This window comes from Hyposmocoma kahamanoa, unplaced genomic scaffold, assembly GCF_003589595.1.
Source record: "Hyposmocoma kahamanoa isolate Upper Pololo Valley unplaced genomic scaffold, ASM358959v1 88, whole genome shotgun sequence".
NCBI classification, from domain to species: domain Eukaryota; kingdom Metazoa; phylum Arthropoda; class Insecta; order Lepidoptera; family Cosmopterigidae; genus Hyposmocoma; species Hyposmocoma kahamanoa.
The window spans coordinates 8,548,101-8,572,033 of NW_020654466.1; the positions used below are offsets into that span (position 1 = coordinate 8,548,101).

A 23,933-nucleotide genomic window follows, 5' to 3' on the forward strand; every position below is an offset into this window, starting at 1 on the left:
CAAATCGAGTAGTTGCACGTGTCATTATCTTTTTTATCGAAAGAAAAAGTCTGGTGTACTACGGTCAATCGTCAAGATCGAATTTCCAAAACCTTTTATATATAAACCTTATGTTAGATTTCTAATGAGAAAGAAAGCCTTTCCGAGCTAGTGAGGTGAAAAATATTTTATCTGTATTGCGGAAATGTTTCGATATTTAAATCAATTGAGCTTTTATTTAATTGGCTATGCTATACATTGCGCACAGTTTCTAGTTTAATCTCTCATAAGCTAATAATAATTGAGTTCACTGACCGAAACTCGTAAGACAACTGTAAAAGAAGATCCCGAATAGTCTAACGTTAAATAAACGTTAAAACGTGGAATAACTGTTTTCTATTCGATTTCAAATGGGATCTCTTAGCAAAAGATCGCGTATTCGTGGGTAGAACTGCGCTCAACAGGTTCACAGTCCATGACTTCACCTGGGGTCGCTAATTGGCTTCAATCATAAGTTCTTCATACCTGGAGTCTACTACATACTACTTTAAGAGTCAATGCTACGTCAAATGGCTTTGGTTGATTCCGCATAACAGTGGAAGTGTTTACCAAAATATATAGTAAAATTGAAGATATACACTGATTAGTACACGGTGTGAAAACAAGATTCCTATAAATATTTAAGATAGAAAAAAAAACCCTAATTACCTCGAAATTTTACAAAAATATCGCTGTATTTAATATGTACTCTAAATATACAAATGATTTTTTAAATATCAATAAGTACACGATATATATTTTTCAAATGGCTTCTTTAATTTCGTTTCAATTCAAAAAACAAAAATTCTGAAATAAAGCCAGTGGCCCTGCCGCTCGATCAACGCAACGGAACCGATTCAGAACGGGAAAAATATGAATTCATCAATAGTATCTGCTCTTAAATATCAAATATTTTGGTTGGACTTGTAGTCTTGTGGTAGAGTAAATCCGTGATTTTTAAACTAGTGAGTAGTCTTTTATAGAAGGTGTAATTTTACAAGACACAATAATTTGGATGTATATAATGTGAGCATAAAATACAAAAAAATAACACTATATTGTACAAAAAGACTTATGGGGTTGGGTCGGTATTTATGTAGAGGACTACGAACGTGTTAAAAGTTTCATCAACCTTTAGCCCTGATGGCCTCAAAGATCTGGGGGAAATCTTTGTTAAATTTAGTAAATATAGCTGCATACCTACTTAGAACATAACTCTTTAGTAATATGATTTTTATTTTATTGTATACTAGCTGGCACCCATGACTTCCTCTGCGTAGAATAAGTACTTCCAGTAGACTTACTGGACTATACTAATTTTCAAGATTTTATTGGTTCTCCATACAAACTTTCATCTTCTATTTAGAATAGAATAGAATAGAATAGACATTTATTGCAACGCCACAACACATAGGTACAAAAAAAATATTTATTTATTTATTTTATTTATTTATTTATTGCAAATAATGTTGGTACAAGCATTACATACTAAGTACAAACATACCCCGTCGGGGTGTAGCAAAGTGAATTGTACATAAACAGCAGGATATAAACGTAGGTTCTTAAAATAGAGATTATACAATAGTTAAAACTAGAGAGTAGATTCCATGAAGTCTCTTACGCTATAGTAGCACCTATTTGTTAGGTAATAAAAATGTTTATACCACTTAGACAAGCAAAACAAAACAAAAAGACGTAATTAACAAATTTAAAATAAAATAAGACAATAACAAACAAAGAGCAAAACAGAAAAATACTAAATATAACAACTACAAATGTTGTACTGTCATGTGTGCGGTTGTGGCGTACACAAAAGGACTTCATTCAGTTTATGCCACATTTCATCCCCTTTAAGATTTATTTTTGTGAGAAAAGTACCCTATGTCCTTCTCCTAGGTCCCATCTATTTCTATACCAAATTTGATCACTATTGGTTTAGTGGTTCACGTATGAAAACGTGAAAGACAGAGTTACTGTCGCATTTTTAATATTAGTATGGATTGATATTCAGTTAACTAGAGAATCCCAAATCTACTTACGTTACACTTGAGAATAAAGGAGTACAGAATAATACCGCATACCTACATTACCTTTCTTCCGAAAAGCTCTTCCTTGCAACAAGGTTACGATGGACTTTATATCCCTCAATTCACATTATATTCGCAAGCAATTCTAATAACCATCAATATCCTTTGTTGGCCTCATAAAAGGAAGCCCTCTCGATGGTGTATTAATTACTTTTATGCCGGAAGGTCTTTAGCAAACAAACGGCATTCAAGGTCGTTGCTGTACATTTGAGCAAAGGTTTTGATGTGAATGAGCAACCATATTTTGATTATATAGTAAGTACAACAATTATAACTTTTTCATTGAAAAAAAAAACCGATCTCAAAATATGCTTAACAGTTTTTTTCGATATGGGATCCCCATCATAAAATTTTGACTTATTGGTGACAATGGGACTGATACAGACTCCTTTGTACATTTTATACTTTTTTCTGGTTGTCATGGTGACGGTGATTTGTTGATTACATGTTGTGTCGAGTGAAAAGTCGACTTTTATTTGCGGACAATATTTTTTTAACTCGTGATAGCCGAAACGAACCTTGAACAACATCGTAGGCATCAGGGACCACCTTGAGAGTATACCCTTTAAAAAAAAAAGAATTTTCAAAATCTGTCCACAATTGAGGGAGAAATTGGTGAATGCACGACATGCCTATACAATAATAGGATTTTCCTAGATTTCCATGGGATCCCCTATCAGATTCTATCTTGGTGATAATGGGACCACCACGAGAGAGGACCCTTTCAAACAAAAAAGAATTTTCAAAATCGGTCTACAATTGACGGAGAAATCGGAAAACATACATACAACCGAACGTATAACCTCCTCCTTTTTGAAGTCGGTTAAAAAAATGACAAAAAGCACTTAGTCCACCTGAAAAGAATATCGACCAAGTATTACTTACAAGTAGTACGTGGCCGATGTTCCCTTCAGGCGTATTAAGTGCTTAAAGTAATTTATTATTTATACGCACAACTCAGGATTGGAATTCTCTGTCTGCAACCCATTCAATCCGAATCTTTCAGGTGCGACTAAATAGGCATTTTTTTAGATGAGCTCGTTCCATAATAACTCTTTCTTTGCTCCAGGGTTAGGTGGTGGCATGGACAAAAATCCAAGAGGACTGCTAATCTCTGTACTACAGATCATAACTCTGAAAAAGGTCAAAATTCCGTCTGATATCTAGATGGCGCTGATCAAAATCATCGATTATTATCGATGATTATCGATTAATTCCTCTTTAATACATAGGGCGCACACGTCTCACGTCACACGACCGCGTTTGAATTCTGTAAACTAACTATTAATGGTCGTCTTGCATGGTGCTTCATCGCCAAATGCAGTATGAAGCTGAGCGAAGCTCCGCTGAGCTGTTCAATTACACTTAAAGTCAAAAATCATACTACGAAAATTTTCACGACTCCATGGTGATGTAGACAACAAATTTCTAAAATGACGCCACAATGTAAAAACAAGTGACAGCCAGATGAAGCGAACTGTATTCTACAGCCAAAGAGTTCCATTTTCAAATGTTGTAATTACTTTTTAAATATTGTTTATGTAAGTGGCCAGTTTCGGAAACTTGTAGTGCGCCCCACGTATAAGAAGTCAGTTTTGTTTTCTTGTAATATTATTCAAATATTGATCATGACCTAAAATTGTTTTCTGACCTATGATAATAATATATTATGCGTGTCAATAGATGCCATTGTGTTACAAACCAATTTACAAATTAACGCTTCCTAATATGGGTAGATAGCGCTAATCCTAAACAAAATGTGCCATCTAGTTAATTGTTAGTTATTACTAGAAATTGGAGTAACTTTGATAATGTAAGACTTGCTTGTCAATGTAAAACAAATAACTTGCAAAATTAGTTTAGTACTAGTTGCGACATTTAGTGTACCCATATGTGCTAAATACCCGACTACGCTGTCTTGTATTGCGATTAGCAGCCCTATTAGGGTGCGCTTTACTTATAATAAAAATTAAATAAACTAATTTCTAAACAAATACCGTTCATTTATACATATAATGTTTATTTGGACCAAATTTCACTTCCTATAATTTAACTTCGTAATTATAATTTTTGTTTGATATAACATTCAAATTTTATAAATATTTTTTTTATACAAAGCTGATATACGTAACAATCAGTTTATATATTGTCAATTTAGATAATGTTTACGTGATATAATATCACCTTTCATAAATAATAAATTTAAACACGGCTCGCGATGGTACATGTCTCTTCTGTTACAATGCTGAATTTTCATTTAGACAAAATTATTATTGTTAGACATTCACACCTTGGTGGTTTACCTTGGTTGCTCCCGTTCAGTAGGTTAGGTTAGGTTAGAACATGAAAAAGCAGCACGAGCCGAGCGAGCCGAGCGAGCGTGCTGAGCGTGACGCGGCAGCGGCCGGTGAGTGCCTGAAACGAATTAGTTAGCGTTTCCGAACAGATTTTCAGGCCAAATTATAATTAATATAATATTAGTATTAGTGATATCGTTTTTCGGAAATAATTATATTTCTAAATGAAATTAAATTTAGATAAAATGACGTTATGTTAACTGCGGCTTATAACTTTTGACTGTTATTAAAAATGAATGTTAGCGTAAGTGATCGAAATAAAAAATAAAATATAGTATGTAAATTTAAATTAAACGTTCGTCATATGAAGTTACTTAGTATATTAAATGAGTTTATAGGAAGTAAAATTATGCCAATTGAATAATTATTTCTACGATACATTACGTCAATAAAAAAAAGTAACATTCTGATGATGCAACTATGATCATTACAGATACCCCATTACTAATAACAATATGAGCACAATATTTTGCGACTACAATCCACTTACAACTGTACAAAACTTATATAATGAAAAGACAATGTACAGTTGACTGAACAATATGATTAATCCTATTGATGCATTTGCGCAAATATTGACGTAATCCAAATTACCTTGAACTACACGAGGCTTTTAATCTACATTGTTGTGGTAAACGCAAACTAAATTTGGTTTAATTTCAGTGCGCTTGTGTCAACGTTTAAGTAAGAAAAGGAATACAGATTTTATTTTAGTTTAGAGTTGTCAAATAAGTCAATAGAGGATACATTCACGTCAGGTTAACTTTTTTTTAATAATTTTTACACCAATTTCCTGGTCTCATACTAGGGAATTTCCTATACTATGAATACCAGAGCAACAAAACACTTCTCAGAACACCAATACCAGTAAAAATTAAGAAAAGACCTCCGCATCCAGCACCCACAATGTAAACTCTTAGGGCGCGTTCCCAGTATGTCGTGACGACAGAGTCGTGCAGTTTACAGTGTCATGGCGTGTATATTTAAATGAATATAACATATAGTTCACGACTTTTTTGACGTTACAATGACAGTCAGCCGACGATAAACAAAACATCACGATAAAAATGTGACGACAGATAATCGCAGCTACTATTGTCGTCGCGTTTTATTTATCGTTGTCTCATAACTAGCAAACGACAAGGCGGCGCGCGGCGGCCGTGAAACGATAAGTCGTCGTCACGATCCACAATGGGAACAGGCATGACTGTTGTTCGACTGATAAAAAAGTGCACGATGCAGCCACGACAGATAGCCGTGATATGGGAACAGGCTGGACGCGACAGTCTTCCAACGATAAATAAAACGTGACGTGAGGTCGTCGCTTTCTATCAAAACATTAAACAATATGAAAGCTAGTTATTAATATTGAATATTCGTTCGTTTTCTTATCTATTCCAAAGGAAATAGATGCATACAACATAAATGAAATGTACTTTGCGTTAGCCCGTATTGAGGCCGTTATCTACGTGAAGTTTGAAACTTGGACTTTGGATAGTTCTCAGTGCAAACAGCATTATATTCTTGACCCTGTACCAAGATTTGAAATCAAATAATGGTGGATTTTCGTTGACACTTTTATTTTCGCGTATGAGCTCATTCGCTGGCTGGGCATTCAATCCACGCTGCTACCGACCACCCATTGTAAATGATCCTCTAAGCGGATTTCAACTTAGCAGCGACATCGCGACATCATTGTTCGTTGAATCAAAACCCACCATTGAAATCGCTCGCGTTGTAAAAAGCTCCACGATAACATCATTATGTGCGTTTGTGTATAACCATTGACAGATGGAGAACGTTAACTCGTAAATTATTTATGGTTTTCGCTCCGGACGCCTGCTTCAAAAAGGTCATAAAACGTCCAATAGAAATTCGATTTATTGGCAAGGAAGCGAATGTTTTGTATTGTTTGAGTTAGGTAATATATAAAAATACAAATCAAGTAAATATACGTACTTACGTGTGGATTTTAGTTATTCTGTTCATGACAGTACTGAAATTTGAAACTGACATGGCACAAAGAAATCTTTTTTATGTTGTTACCAACATAAAAAAGATTTCTGTGTGCCGTAATGCTTAGAATGATTCATTATTATTTCTATAGTGAATAAAATTTTAAGACGTTTCTTACAGGCAAAATCAAAAAAACACTCTTAAAATAAGTCTCACTGTGTCGTCCGGTGTAAAATAGTTCTCGAAATATTGAGCTCGTGTTACTCTACCGAATTTACATCAAGGTAAGAATTCCCGGTCATCGAGTTCTATTACGCTTCGTCTTCTTCCATCGGTGTGTATTTAGACTCAATTTATATTACAGTGGAACAGAATGAGCTTCCATTTCATTCCGCCGCAATATAAATTGGGCCTTTGAGATACGTCATCTTCAGACTCGTCTTCCGATTTTGAGGATGAGAATCCCTCAGCGTCACGACTGGGAGTTTTCGCTTCGGGTGTCCAAATTGTCTTCATATTATCTGACCTCATTATTGGACCCGCTTAATAAACCTCAATTTCCTAGTCTAATAATTTACGTGTCATGCTGAAATGCCCTGAAAAACAACCGATAAAAAAGTTATACCTACTTAGGCGCCGAACGTAACCATTGTGTTTTTTCATAATACCAAGTGACGGGACCATCAAGTCGTGCGACTAGTGGAATGCGACACGCCTATCCATAGCAGTCGCAGAGCCACTCAGAGCTTTAAATCGCACAAATCTAAGGTGCACTGCTATTGTGCCCGTCACTTTGAAACATATGAGTTGACAAGTCTCATGTGTATGTAATTTCACCAGCACCTTTACCATTCAAAACGGGAACGCTATAATGCTCACATTACTGCATGGCGGCAGAAATAGGCACGGTGACAGTACTTCCCTGGCAGAACTCTTTCACAAGGAGCTCTACTGTTACTTAACTATTTATGAAATATAATATTATTATTATTGATAGTTTGCTACATGTTCGGTGTTCATGGAACTACTGCGAAGTATACTGGTAACTAGTACTCTTGGTTGTAGACAACAGTAATTTGAAATATTTTATTTCATATTGTCATTGAAGAACATTACCTATTCATAATTATAAAGCAAGTATGTTCTATATTATTTAAATAAACGGCGAAGAACATTATACAAATGTAGGCAATTTACCTTATCAATATGCAGATAATGCGTTGTTAGCGGCGTGGTATCGATTAAACAAACCATAATGGAATTAGCGGTTCGCACTCCATCAAATACGTTTACATGGTTACATAAGGCTTATATTTCAATGAAAATACTCCTTCTTATTAAAACTCGCTTGCTAATGTGAGTACATATCGATTCGCCAGAAAGTTTGCAGGTTTTCCTTAGTGCAGTGATAGCCCCTATGAGTTATTATTAATATAAATCTACCATTTTGAATTACTACAGTATTTGGTTTCACATGTGATGTACACGTGACATTTTTAAACGTTAAAAGAACAAGATTTTAATTTAACTATATCAAATATACCGCGTAAGCGCTCTTGTTTGTTGGGTTGTCTGTACTTAAATACATCTTTGTTAATAGTAACTAATAGTGTCCTTTCTTATCTTGTCACTATCTCGCTTCTATAGATTACGTATCCATTTCTCTTGCGCGCAATATGTTATCTAAAGATGTATGTATAGATCTTCATTTGTTTCTCAACGTCAATAGTATAGATATTCTGGAATGTCGATTTTGAAAATTTTGACAATGAGTTGTAGTCTTGGAGTCACTAACTAGATCATATTCTTGGTATATTACAGTCTACAATGCTCCTTTTATCTAGACTTTCATCAGATCTCTTGGATATACATACAATATATGACTTGTAATATATGGCTAACTACATCCATAATACCTATAATAACACCTTCGATTTGCCGATGATATAGTTCTTATGGCTGAGACCTTGGGAGACCTGAACACAATGCTCGAAGATCTCAGTAGTGTTTCCCAAAGAGTGGGTCTTAAGATGAACATGGACAAGACGAAGATCATGTCGAATGTCCATGTTGTACCCGCTCCAATTAAAATTGGGAGCATTACAATCGAAGTTGTTGACCATTACGTATACCTGGGGCAGACAGTCCAGTTAGGTAAGTCCAACTTTGAGAAAGAGATTTCTCGTCGAATCCAGCTCGGATGGGTAGCGTTCGGGAAACTCTAAAAAATCTTTGCGTCCAAATTACCTCAATGTCTCAAGACGAAAGTCTTTGACCAGTGTGTGTTGCCAGTGATCACATATGGATCAGAAACGTGGTCCCTCACTATGGGCCTCATAAGAAGGCTCAAGGTCACTCAGCGGGCAATGGAGAGAGCGATGCTCGGTATTTCCCTGCGTGATAGAATTAGAAATGAGGAAATCCACAGGAGAACTAAGGTAACCGACATAGCTCGAAGAATTGCTAAGCTGAAGTGGCAGTGGGCTGGGCACATAGCTAGGAGAACCGATGGCCGTTGGGGCGGAAAGGTTCTTCAATGGCGACCGCGCACCGGACGACGCTCAGTGGGTAGGCCCCCCACCAGGTGGACCGACGATCTGGTGGAGGTCGCGGGAAGCCGATGGATGCGGGCAGCGCAGGACCGATCGTCGTGGAGATCGTTGGGGGAGGCCTATGCCCAGCAGTGGGCGTCGTATGGCTGAATGATGATGATGATGATGATGATATCCATAATATGGTCTATATCGATATATGTATGTTATGTAAACAATAACAACAATATTAACAATGTTCCATATGAAAGTGTCGTTTTTCTCGGGAAGTAATCAGCAATTTCATTTCCGTACACCGCTCCCCATTTCCGTAACCGTTTTATTTCGACTTTGTGGTTTTGACCAGCTGTGGTTTTAACAAAATAGTGGTTTGTTTCATTATAATGCTTATTTTTGAAGTTCATTCAATAATTGTGAAACTGAAAATTGTTTATGTTAAGTCATAGGCACGATTTGTGGCTCAAAGGGTAACAGCCGACAGTTGTTTTAACGTTTTAACACGTCATGTCGTAAGACGATTTGAAACTGTGTCTTTTGATACGACAACATGATGTTACACTTGAATCAGCATAGTGTCAATCGTATTACTAATTCACGGAGCGGTCCACCATTAATTTTTTTTAATTTCCGTATTATGACAAATCGATGGCGTTCTAGAGTAGTAACCTATCTCAAAAGCATACAATTTATAAGGGAGGTGGTTTTACAAAATTGGCACATCATAGACCATCCTAACAATCCCGTGTGATTATTTTAACCAGTCAAAGCGTAGTAGTGTCCCATTCACAATGATATTTAGTATTTTCTGACTAACTCTGAGTAATAAGTTAAAAAAGGAACTACAAATGTTGAATTGGTCTACTATTCTTCGAAGACTGCGAAATATGTTTGTTATACTATACAACTTCAACTAAATCTATTTTTATTATTGAGGTTTCAGATATTTATTCTCATAAGAATTTACAATTCACTTAATTGAGAACTTATGGACTAACATTTAATAAGTAATAATAAACATTAATAGGTATATTTTGCATACGCGAACGTGCTGCACTCTTCTCTTCTATTATTCATACAAAAATCGAACAAATACCAAGAAAAATTTCTCCGATCTGAACAAGTGTATGTTGACTGAATGTGGCTTCATATCTTCGTGTCAAAAATAATAACAAACTAGTGGAATTTTCACAAAAAATAGATGTACGTCATGAGATAATGTAACTTAAACAAAATAAATAATTATAGTAATAACGCAACACACTCATAGCCCCGCACTACGGAAAACCTGTGCTGCGGATGCCATGGATCACACATAGACAATCACAAATTACACCCAAACTCACAATAGAAATATATCATGCCATACACATATTTCTCACGGCCTGGGAATCGAATCCAGGACCTCGGCGTCGCAGACCAGCATGGTAACCGTCCGGTCACGGAGGCAACCTAAATTATACAATCTTTATAGTAGAGCTAAACATTATGTATACAGTAAGCATTTTACTATTTTAATATTAGAACCTAATATGTAATTAGGTGGCAAAACATCTTGTGATATTCAATAAAAATGAATACTATTTTTTTATATTACAGGGATATTTGTAAATACTAACAAACCTCATAAACTACATTACTAACATCTAAAACAACAACTTTTGTTCCATGACTTATAATAATTCATCAGATTTTACTTTTATACAAAAATAAAAATATTTAAACAGATCGCTCTAAACCATACTTTCCCAAAGAGTCCTAGGGGGGGGAGGGTGCGGTTGGGTTATCCTAGGGGCCTCGGAAACAATTGATGCTTACCACGGGGTACTACCAAATTTGAAAAAAAAAAACCTGAATTATCTGTATAAAAGAACACTACATACCTACGAGTAAATTTTTTTTTTATCGTGATTTTTTTTTTGTACAAGTTAATGGGCGTTGAAATTTTTTTATCTTGCCTAAGTGGGCAGTGAGATGCAAAACACAGGAACAGGCGGTAGGGGTCTTCGGGAAAACCCTTACTACCGAATACAGACAGTACAACATAAACGTAATTTTTTTTTTGGTAAATTTACTATGTTTTGTAAAACGTCATGAAACAAAAGTTGTTATTTACGATGTTAGTAAGTGTACTACTTACTTTTTACAGTTAGTAAGACACTGAAACCTTTCAGGGGCTTAAAACGTCTCACGTCTGACAAATTAATATTAAGTAGTTCTAAGTAAACTTCACTAAGTTACATACATCATTACATTAACTTAACGTGAACTATCTTATGTAAAGAGATAGGCTGGTCAAGCACAAATTAATTAATGATTACATTTATGTTTAACAGCTGAGGGTATGCTTATAAGTAGGCCCGGGCGAGAGCGTGTGCGAAGATAGTAGTAGCATAGTCTAATGAGACAACTATGGTAACTCCATACAAACGTAGCAGCATGTACACACACGCTTGTAAGTGTGCACGACATCCAGGCACAGTGTACACACATATTCGCATAATCTCGCGATGTACTCGCGTTGCGTAGCTCGGGTCGTCACTCGCGCTATTAATTATAGAATTGAATCCACCACTCGATTTTTAAAAAATGACATCAAATAGTTTTTTTATAATACCAAGTCACGAGACGAACTTGTCGTGCGCCTGGTGGTAAGCGACACGCCTATCCGTAGCAGTTGCAGTGCCGCTCAGATTATTAAATCGCAAATATGTTAGGGGCACTGCCACTGGCGCCTGTCACCCTGAGACCTAAGAAGATAAGTCCCATGTGCCTGTAATTTCACCAGCACCCTTACCTTTTAAAACTGGAACGCTGTAATACTCACATTACTGCTTGACGGCAGGAATAGGTAAAGTGGCAGTATTCCCTGGACAAACTCTTATATGTATTTATTGTTGTGTTTGTGGTAGTTTAAACAAGAGAACTTCAAATCCGGAACTGTTAATTATTTCATTTATATTTCATAATTATACTCCATAATCAAGATACCAATCTGCGATTCTGGCACAAAAATATCATTCACGTAAGTAGGTACCATATTTAACTTTTTTCCGCCAGAGGGCGCCACTTGGAGCGCACTAAACGTATTCTTGTGAATTATAGTAAAATATTTTATTAAGTGTTATTTAAATAAAAAACCATATCAAAGTACTTACAACTACCACAAATGTGGCGAATTAGTGTTTGTGAGAAAAACAGGTTGTGAATTTAAAAGTTATGAGGTGAACAAATTTATTGATAAAAAATAACTAAAGACGTGCAAATAAGTTAACTCCTTAGTATAATCATATAGTCTATATGTAACGTAATTTAGTGTACGGATTTTCAGTGAAAAATAATTTCAAAAAGTGAACTAAATTTTAAATTTGCTGGTTAACAGAACCGTTAAATTATTGAATCAATAATTTGAACTTTGGACTCTGTTCCAATACTGTACAAATAAGACATTTGTAATTTCGCTATGTGACGTCAATGATCTCTTGGTCGACTGGTTACTCGGTGAGACTTCTATCCGACGAACCTGAGTTCGAGCCCAAGCTACGCGGATATATTTTTCTACGCTCGCTATCTAGCGAAACACGGAAGAAATACATAGGACAAAAAAACAAAAAAAAAACCCACCAAGGGTTTACCAGAAATCGATCAACGAGTTTGTAAAGCGGGTTACCACTACTCCACACTAGAGGGCGCAGATCTATCATTAATTTATTAATTACTACAACTACAAAGTCACCAAAGATGGCGTTACCACAATTAAAATGCGGTGGATGCTTACAAATGATTACCGATAAACAGTATCTCACTTGTTTTAAATGCCTTGAATATTATGATTTGGATTGCGCAAATGTTAGTGTTCAGCGTTTCTATAACACAATGTCACCGGAACGGAAGAAAGGTTGGCTATGTCAAACTTGTCGCAGTAAGATGCCCAAAACAACTAACACAACAACGCCAATACGTGACTTAAAATTGGCTTCTAGTAGCATTTTAGACATGACTGATGCCTATCGCTCCCCGAGTCATAACAATGTCACACAAAGAAAAAAGACTAGTTCTATTATGAATGAGAGCATATATCAACTTGAGAACGATTCGAGCATTTTAGGAGACACTCAGCAATTAAACGTTGAAAATAACCCTGAAAATTCAATAACTTGTTTACCGACTGTAAAACAATGGGAAAATTTGTTAGATAAGAAATTCAATCATTTAAAGGAGCAGTTAGTTGCTGAGATGCGAGAACTTATCAAGTCTGAAATGAAAACTATTGCATCGCAATCTAAACTTAACTCTAACGTTCCAGAACCACAAAAACAAAACATGGAACAGACATTGCTAAATACTAGTATTGAAATTATAGAGAGTACTAGTAAAAAATTGGAACTAGAAATAAATGAAATACGTCAAGTACTAAAGAGCATTAACGAAAAGTGTAACGATAATCACCAACAAAATTTTTACCAAAAAGACATTAAGAAAAAAATTGTTCTATATGGCTTTGAAGAACACCCCTGGGAGGAAGAATATGAATTACGTGATAGAATAGTGTTTGCTTTTCAGGATATTTTAAATATTAACCTCGACGGCTATTTAGAGGATATAAGAAGAATAGGAAAGAAAGGAAATCGACGGCCTATAGTCATAGAACTATTGAGCCAACAAATGACCAAAAATATATTACAACACGGTTACTATTTTAAAGGAACGGGTATAGCAATTTCGGAATATCTACAATAAAACTAGAAATGAAATAAATAAAATAAAGAAAGTTGATGATTGAATCCCTAATCAAAGCACGACAAAACGGACAGCGAGCTCACATCACTGATAACACACTATATATAAATGGCAAAAAATACACACCGACATCCGAACTAGAAAATCGCCCTACAAATGAAGAACACTACAAGTCCGACAAAGCGCGTAGAACGAATACTAGAAAACATGACAAGATAAACAATTCCGAAAATAATTTTCGTCGCTAACTTTAGTATATTGTTTCAAAATATTAGAAGTCTGAAAAATAAAAGACATATACTTGAAGCCGCCACACAGGAAAATAGTAGCCTGCAAGCCATCTGCTTAACAGAAACTTGGATCACAGAAAAAAAGTTAGATCTTCTTCAAGTTGATGGTTTTCAACTCGCATCATATTTTTGTCGATCCAGCCGCGAAGGAGGTGGTGTATGTATATTGTTGCATGAAAATATTGTTTTTAAAGAAAGAAAAGATCTATCGATCCATTCAGTAGAGTTTGTAATAGAAACATGTGCAATAGAAATACCTAAATTAAATTTAATCTTAATAGTCTTATACTGGCCTAATAGAAATAGAATGCCTGAATTGTTTTACGAGTCGCTATCAAAACTATTGAACCTTGTAATAAAAAAAGATTCAAAAAAAAATGTTATTATCGGGGGAGATTTTAATGTAAATGTCTTAGTACAGGATAGTTCAACTTTAAATCTGTTGCATTTTATGAAAAGTTTTAACTTTACACAAGAAATTAAGGAACCAACTAGAATCACTGAAACATCTGCTACTTGTATAGACCTAATATTTACCAACATACACAATACAAACTTAGTTTTACAAATGACGGTTAAAGACTACGAATTCTCAGACCATAAGGCAATCTTAATAAATATTCCGAAACAATCAAGTAATGATAAGAAAACTTGGTACGTAGAAAAAAGATTATTTAATGACAAAACCATTGCTAACTTTAAATCTGAACTGCAAAAAGTAAAATGGGATAATTTAATAAAACCAAATGAAAATGTAAATATAAATTTCAATGCATTCCATGAAAAAATTCAACAAATCCTCAACACAACTATTCCTAAAAAGCGTATTAAATTAACGAACAAAAAACGGAAAACGTGGTTAACAAAAGGTTTAAAAATATCATGCAAAAATAAGCGTTTACTAAAAATCTTAGCTTCTATTTCAAATAACCCTATTCTAAAACAATATCTCAAATCTTACGAAAAACTTAAAAAAAAAACAGTTAATGTCTCAAAGAAAGTACTGTATAAGAATATATAAAAAAATCAAGCAATATTACTAAAAGTATGTGGCAAATAATAAAAGAACGCACTAATAAGGGCATAAAAACGAAAACAAAACAAAATATTTCATTAAATATAAATAATTTGACTACTGACGATCCGGTTAGAATTGCCAACCATTTAAACTACTACTTCTCATCAGTGGGGGCCCCTATTCAAAATGATCGCCTTGCTGCTGGTCGACCCGTTGACAATCGTTCTCAAAATTCAATATTTATACGTCACACTGATGCCAAAGAAATATATGATGTAATTAGAAACCTGAAAAATAAACGAAGTTTCGGTTATGACGAACTACCGCCAGTATTAATAAAGGCATGTGTTGTGGAACTTGCGGAGCCTCTTTCGGTCTTGGTAAACCAGTCACTTTCCGTGGGGATTTTTCCAGAGCTACTCAAAATTACAATTGTAAAACCTCTACACAAAAAAAAAAGGTTAAGACTTGCTGTGATAATTACCGTCCAATAGCACTCCTATCCACGTTTTCTAAAATTTTTGAGACCGTTATGTACAATAGAGTTTATTCGTTTTGTGAGAAATATGCAATATTTAATAATAAGCAGTACGGTTTCCGAAAGGGACGTTCTACAGGCCTTGCTATATACAATTATGTAAATGAAATATTGAAAATAATTAATGACAAACAACATGCAATTGGAATCCTATTAGATATGAGCAAGGCATATGACAGGGTTCTATATCCAATCTTACTAAACAAGTTACATGACATAGGTGTGAGGGGTACAGCTCATAATTGGTTTGTGTCATATTTATCGCAACGCATCCAATTTGTGGACGTCGAATTTTATGACCATTACACGGGATTAATTGAGAGTGTCAGGTCTGACAAAGTAATGTTGAGTCGCTCTATCCCCCAAGGTAGCGTTCTGGGATGTTTGTTATTTTTGATATATATAAACGACTTGCCTAATCAATTTGATATTCCTTGCATTCTTTTCGCCGATGACATTTCGATGATTCTGCCTTGCCCCAATATTACACAATTACATGAACTTTTAAATATAAATTTGACATTAATAACAAGCTGGCTTAATGACCATAATCTACAAGTTAATTTTAACAAAACTAAATTAATGCAGTTCCGACCATATCAAAAACGCCCCATAAACTTTATTTATAAATTCAACAACATTCCGATTGATTCCGTAAACTCCTTCTGCCTCCTAGGGATAAATATCGACATAAATTTTAATTGGAAGGACCATGTGAATAAAGTTGTAGGTAAACTGTCAAGTTTTATATATGCTCTTAACGAGCTAAAAAAATCAACTGACCTTAGGACAGCAACTAGCGCTTACTACGCGTATGCTCATGCCTGGCTAAGCTATGGCGTTGTATTGTGGGGCAACAGCATTGACGTAAAAAAAGTTTTTGTATTACAGAAAAAATGTATCCGCATACTCGCCAATATAGATTCGTTTACCAGTTGTCGATCATATTTCATTAAATATAATATTTTAACTTTGACATGTATATATATTTTACAAATGTGTCTAATTGTAAAGAATAATTTGGATGCATATCCTGTGTATTGTCGTTCGGCCAACCTAAGACCCAAAAACAGGCTAGCAACAACTGTTTCGAAATTGCAAATGGTCAACTTGGGGCCATATTCTATGTCCATTAAAATTTATAATGCACTTCCTCATTGTTTAAAATTAATAAATAGCGTTAAAATTTTTAAAAAACAACTTAGTAAACATCTATGTGACAAATGTTACTACTCATTACAAGAGTTTTTTAATGACAATGAAAATTGTTCACAATGATTAAAAAATGTAATTTTATATTTTTTATCCGCATTTATAAATAATATAACATAATTATTTAATTTAATAAAAATAAATGTATGAGAATAATATTACTATTAATGTATTACTATTATGCAATACTAAAATAATTTGACGATTAATTTTTTATAAAAACTTTAGATTTTTAGGCTCTACATTCCTTTTGACATTCTTTTGACATTCATTTCTTACAATTGATTTATTAACTTTCGGAATATATTAGCTTGAATTTAATTATTATAATTGTAATAATATTCAAATATATTTAATAGTATTCTAAATGTATTATAATATTTTAAAATGTATAATTGACATTGCTACACCCTTACAGGGTACATGTTTGATACTTCATCAACTATTATAAGACCTAAATGTAACAACATGTTTTGCAATAAACGTTTATTATTATTATTATTATTATTTAACAAAGGTTATTTCAATATAGTACGAGAATATTGTGATGAAGACCTCATTTTTTTTTCATGTTAGGTTTACAATCTGTAGGTACGACATTGGGCTCAAAAGGATTGCTAATATCTATACTATGTACCTATCGTAGCTCTGAAAAAGGTCACAATTCCGTCTTATGTCTAGATGGCGCTAATCAGTAATAATAATAATAACGCACACACAGTAGAGTGTGTGCGTTATAAGGACTATAAGGGCTATAAGAAAACTTACATATATCCTATTTTAGTAAAATATGTTGTCAGAGAAAAAATAAATAAAATTACATTAGATTATACACCAAGCCTCTGGAACCCACGTCTGCAGTTCCAGTGCTTAAATATATAACAGATCTGGTAGTCCCAGATCAACCAGATGAGGCTGTTGGAACTGTCACGCACAAGCCTTATCAGAGAGGCAGTTAGTTCTCTTGCGTATTATCGCACTTAAGTTATTACACAGTACGCGCGTCCGCGACCATGCCTGCTGCACTGCAAAAGCGTGGCAGTCCTAACAGCATCCTAAAACCATTATTGTATTGGACATGTATGGCGTTGACCGTCTTTTTAGTATAACTTGTCCATAGACTGCCCGTATAAAAAGTTTGACAAAACGCCTTGAAGAAAGTAATTTTAACTTCCTTATCACAACGCGCGTACCCACGGTTCAACAAGTATTTGCATGCGCTTGTCCTTTACAATATTGCAGACTTAAATCGTCGCAGTTTGAAAGCGTTTCGACTAAACTACGAAGTTTATATTTTGAAATAATTATTTACGAAGTTACGATTCTAGAATACATTCCGGGTACATTCCAGAATATTGCACACAGTGCACATAAACTTTGTTGTATAATCAAACATTGAACTTTTCCATATCAGGAATTCCTACTGCGAGGTTTCGACGCATGCATTATAAGTTTTTATAGTTATTTACGTCTTAAACACAATAAGCGCTCGTTTAGAATTGCTGTTTGCTTGCATATTTCTAGCGGAAAATCTCTTGAAACTATTTGCTCAATGCAACGTGAGAAATATGTTTTAAGTTTCTATTAGTCGTATGGTTTTTTATAGTCTCTATAAGCTTGTTGAGTTATGTTAACGATCTACGTTTTCTTTATAACAGTTTTATTAGTCTAGTCTTCATTCATAGTCATCTTTTTCATTATTTTTAGTTATATTATCATTCAACTTGGGTTCCTCTCCTATAGGAGGTTGAACAACGTCATGGCAATCCTGACTTTAGAGGCTGCCCCTCTAAAGAACACGGTGGTACTGTAGCCGAATTATTGCCTCAAATTCTTTAACCAGGAGTGCTGGCAACTACCAACACTTCGTTTTCCAGCGATTTTGCCCTGCTGGGGTAATTTGTACTTATTGTTCCTCATGACGAGGCGGAAGTACGACATCTTCCTGCACGCAATGGTGTTCATAAGCTCCACTTTTTTCTTCAATTTATTGAGTACTTCTACATTTGTAACCCGTTCACGCAATGAGATTCTCAAAATATAGCGGAAAATCCACATCTCAATAGCCTCTGGCTCCTTGTGCTCTGTGTGATGGTACAATATTCTACGCCATATAATAGGAATTAGAGAGAGTTATTAGGTTGTGTAGATTTGGTGCCTGCATGCTCTACAACGCGAGTGGCACGCGAACGGATCGCGCTACATAAAGCGCGTGTGCTGTTACAGCTGTTAACGCATTCGCGGCGCGTTTGCCAAATTTGTACGCATCTTAAATAATTCATTATTTAAACTACAACAGCCACTTGTAATAGTCGATTATAATGTTTATAGATAACTAGATTTATGAGCGTAAATTTCCATGCGAAAAGTTATTAGGCACTGTTGAGTGAGGTAGACATTGTTTAGAATAGGTAAAGACGCAACTTGTTGGAGCTATAAATTAGCCACATCGTTGAGTTATTAGACAATGTCAGCAAAGTTTTTGATAAATTTATTACCTATCTACTTCTTCCTTCTTTCTTTACTCTTCCTTCCTTCTTCAGCTTGTCAATAGAAAACCACGAAATTGACTCATTGCGGGTTAGTTACAGAGTGGTGCTGGAGGTGGCTGGTAACTCAGACGCCGTCATATTAAGTGGACTAGAAGCTGATACGCAATACCAGGTCACTGTTGCCGCACTTTGGGGCGGACACAAGTACCGAAGCAGGCCCATTGTCTTCCGCACGCTGGGTAAGTGAAGACTTATAATGTATTCGATAATATTTAGTAAGTAAAACACTTATGGAAATCGGAAACAACGACAATATAGAAAAGTTAGTTTCTATATTGACCCGACCGGGATTCGAACCCGGGACCTCAGAGATGGCGACACCATGAAAACCGGTGTGCAAGTACTCGACCACAGAGGTCGTCAATGTATGTAAGTACTACGGTTTGATCAATAGATAAATGTTAAGTTGTTATTAGCCACACGTGTACACAGTGTTTGTATTTGAGTAATATCATCAATTATTATATTATGTACTAATTGGATTTACTTTGTGATGTATACAATAGGCATTACCTATATTCCAGTCTTGTTACATAGACAACCCAACTTGTAATAGGGAATTTACGTGTCTGCTACAAAGATGAAAGTATCAAAAAATTTAATCGTAGTTACCTGTTAATTCAAATTGCCAAAACGGAATAATCTTGTAAAATTCCTTTTTTTTTTAATTTTATTGCATGTGATTTTTTAACAGACTTCAAAAAAAAGGAGAAGATTCTCAATCCAATTGTTTTTGTGTGTGTATGTTACGCGTTTACTCCGAAAATTTGTGAATCGATTTCTATGATTCTTTTTTGTTACAAAGTAATGTTATCTCAGTAATAGCCCCTATCAAATTTGAAGAAAATGTTCCATCTCTAAGGGTGGCAAATTAAGGAATGAATCCAGTTTATTGGATTCCACCCACTATACGTTAACCAATTTCGATAATACTTGGCAAATAGATGTAAGAGCTCTTTCGAGCGTCAGCGTCTTGCCAACGCGCGCACAGCGTCGACACGACGGCAACGCAAAGTAGTATCCTTGGACGCGACGCCAGCACTGAGCGACTTCTGAATAGTTTCGACCGTCAGGAGTACACCGCGCTGGAGTAGCGTCGCGGTCGCGCGGACGTCTCGTGAAGACGCTGTGCTGGCGTTGGCTAGACGATGATGCTCGAAAGACACTAGTGTGACGGGTTTCTTATTCCATAAACGTTTTAGGTCGGTTTTGTTTTATAAATAATCTCAGTACAGAGTGCTAAAAAACCGACCTCAAAAGTTCGTCGAATTTGCTAAGTTTTATTGAAACCGGTTACCGGAAAGTGCGCGAAACCAGATTCATCCTCTAGTTTGCCACCCTTAGAGGTAGAATATTTTCTTCAAATTTAAATGGAACCAGTACTGGGTTACCCTCTTTCCAACAAAAAAAAGAATCATCGAAATCGGTTAACAAATAAGAGTAATCGCGTAACATACACAAAAAAAACAGTCAAACTGAGGATCTCTTCCTTTTTTTGAAGTCGGAGACAACCGACAATTTCTACGTATATCTTAATGTTTATTTCGTTTCATCAGCAGTGTAGTCTCAAATTAAATGTATTTCATTATGTAAAATAATTAGTACACTACGTCATCAAAGTGCCATCGCCGGTAACCTATCACAAATTCGAACTTTTTTTTGAAATAGCGTTTCTTCGAATTTTCATTACACTGAACACTGAACAACTGAATTAAATCGAAATCGTTGGTCTTTCAGGATGTGTTGGATTTTTATCGCAAAGACACAATTAGGTTCGGTTAGGCTAGGTTAAGTTAGGTTTAAAAGAAAAAAACATTTTTCTCTCAAAGTTACTTTCGAGGTTATGAAAATTCAAGCCAACGTTATTTCTGGAAAATGTCATTCCGGACTAATGATAGGTAACCGGCATCGACTCACCATTGAAGAGCAAAACATCAAAAAAATATTATGGCAGTTGAATAGTAGCTCGATGGTTAGCTACTGACAAGCCATTACTCTTTTTAGCAGAATACCAAGCGTAAAAAAAACCAACATCGGCTGGAGGCATCATATTGAAACAAAACTGAGACGATTTAAAATAAGCAGACTTGGGTCCTTGAATGTTTGAAGTTTATCTTCAAAGTTCGTCAATACGTAAACAGCGCAAAATAAGGAAACTTCCAAAGATATCGAAAGTTTTAGACAAAATCGTTTTCTAAGAAATAGACCATGAATAACTATACAATAATACAGTGCGAGTATAGAAGATTGGTACTATGGTTTGGGTACAGATTTACTATCTGTTGTCTGTTGGGTATAATATCGTTGGATGGTTGATAAATTCGAGAACAACGCCATAGTATATATAATAAAACAAGTAGGGCAACTCCCGCATGTTCGGCGAGTAAATGCCTACACTTCACACGGAGCGTAGGGTTGTCACATTATTATTTTATTTGTACTTATAGGTTGTTAATATAACATTTAAAAAAAGTATTCATCAAAGTACTTTCGTGCTATAGTGAATGTTAAATGCAATACTTACGTATTGATATTTTTGTACCAGTATTCTTCTTGCCATAATCTATTTATTATATAATCTATTAACCTATCCAGAATTTAATTTCACAACAATAAATACGTCTACTATTTGATGTAACTGCCTTCATAGCGGAACGGTTACCATGCTGGTCTGCCACGCAGAGGTCCCGGATTTAATCCCAGGGCCGGGAGAATTATTTGTATGGCCTACATTTATTTCTCTCGTGAGTTTGGGTCTTATTTGTGGTTGTCTATGTGTATGTCTATGGCACCCGCGATACAGAGTTTCCGTAGTACGGGGTTATGGGTGTGTGCGAAAAAAAACTATTTGATGTCATTTTTGAAACAGCGAGCGAATGCTTCAATTTGATAATGAGACGACCCGTGTGAGGCGAGTCGCGCTATACTACGTGAGCGCTCAGCGAGATTATGCGATTGTGTGCGTCCATACAAGGCGCGCGACAGGCGTGCTCTCATACAAGCCATGCTGTTACGTTTGTATAGAGTTACCATATTTGTCTTATTATGCTATGACAACACTTAATATTAGATAAACAGAAACATGAAATACGCCTCGTTGCGTCACGGATTAAACTTTACGACAGCAAGATTGGTTTGACATACGAAAAACAGAGACGTCTGTTCAACATCCATTACTATTAAAAACATCTGTTCACAGGGAAAATTGCCGGTTAATTTAATTTGTGAAAGTAGTACAATTTTCTCTCTGCTTTCTGCATGCCAAATTAAAATGGTGCCACAATTTCTCATAGCTGAACGCGCTAGTCCCATTACAGAATTACAATTTTGTATTTGCTGTCAGTCCTAGCGTCATCATTAGTACCTACGTACAAGTATTACAACACCATTAACAAGTTGGTTGGAGAATTCATGTGAACGAGCTTTAAGCACTCTTTTGGTATTTAAGGTTATCACATGACGAGATTTGTTTGTGTTCACCTTTTGTACTGAAGTTTCTAATAATTTAGTTTCGCTTCTGAATAAATGGGCTTAGTTATATAAGTATCTTCTTCTTCCTCTACAACCTACAATCTTTTGCCATCTTTCCCCCGAGAGCTTTCTTCTCTTTTTCTTGCATCGAGTGTTTTACAGCGATTTGTATTGGATTGCCCAAATAGTGCTTGCATCTATACATTTCTAAGTGTAATTTATGGCCTCTTCATTAAAATCATGTCCATTCAATAAATTTTATAAAGACCGAAACAAGTGAAAATCTGAAGAGGCTATGTCGGGTGAATACGATGGATGAAGTAACACATCCCAACCTAACTGTAATATTTTTTGACGGCTATGTAAAGATGTGTGTGATTTTGGAGTTATCATGATGAAATACACCTTAATGATTCACCACTTCAGAACGACAGGGCGCGACTTGCGCGAGAGCGGCATATAGCGCGAGATACTGCCATTCTCGCATAAAATATATCGCACTTTATATCGTTCTCGCGCAAGTCGTGCCCTATCGTGCTACTCCTATTGGGCACTTTCATGAATCTGAAACTTAAAATTTTCCCGCCCACTCTTAAAAGGCGCGCTAAAATATTATTTTTAAAATTATCATAGTCCTCAAAAAATTTTATTCATTAAAAACTTATTAAAAAAAAGGTCATAAATTCAGTCAACCTAAACATCAGCACCAGGCTTTGCCAATAACCACTATAACACAAAAAATGGGATTTACAAGAGCTTTCGTCAAAAATTTTTGACTTAATAAAAATCCGCCCTGCATCGTGTCTGGCTCAAAAATTCCCATTCTACTGGCAGCATAACATTTAATATAGATATAGATAATGTAACATTTAAAAAACAGTCTTTTTTGTTAAAGTTAGCTAGCAACAAAACCGGACGGACATAGTCCATTACAAACGTGCTTGAAAAGATACAAAACTATTAGCGTTGACTAACATATAAATGTTACTAGGAATAGACAGACAAAGACAAAGTAAAACCGCAGCCAGACCAGATAAGAAATTCGGAAGGGCACTCGAATACAATTCTGGACATAATTGCTATCATGACATTGATATATTTGCTATTGCATTAGCTTGTTCGTATTTCGATGTATTGAATAGAAA

The 23,933-nt window shown here is 35.3% G+C and overlaps 1 protein-coding gene across 2 annotated transcripts in view; it reads left to right on the plus strand.

The window, feature by feature from the left end:
- LOC113235851 overlaps positions 1–23,933 on the plus strand; it is a 272,302-nt gene that overhangs the window by 150,943 nt on the left and 97,426 nt on the right. The window contains exon 4 of one of the 2 annotated variants that reach the window (XM_026471774.1): positions 19,357–19,496. In XM_026471774.1, the coding sequence (XP_026327559.1) occupies positions 19,357–19,496 (140 nt within the window). Of the gene's footprint in view, positions 1–19,350; positions 19,497–23,933 lie in introns of both variants that reach the window. The other variant, XM_026471773.1, reaches the window with a different exon arrangement.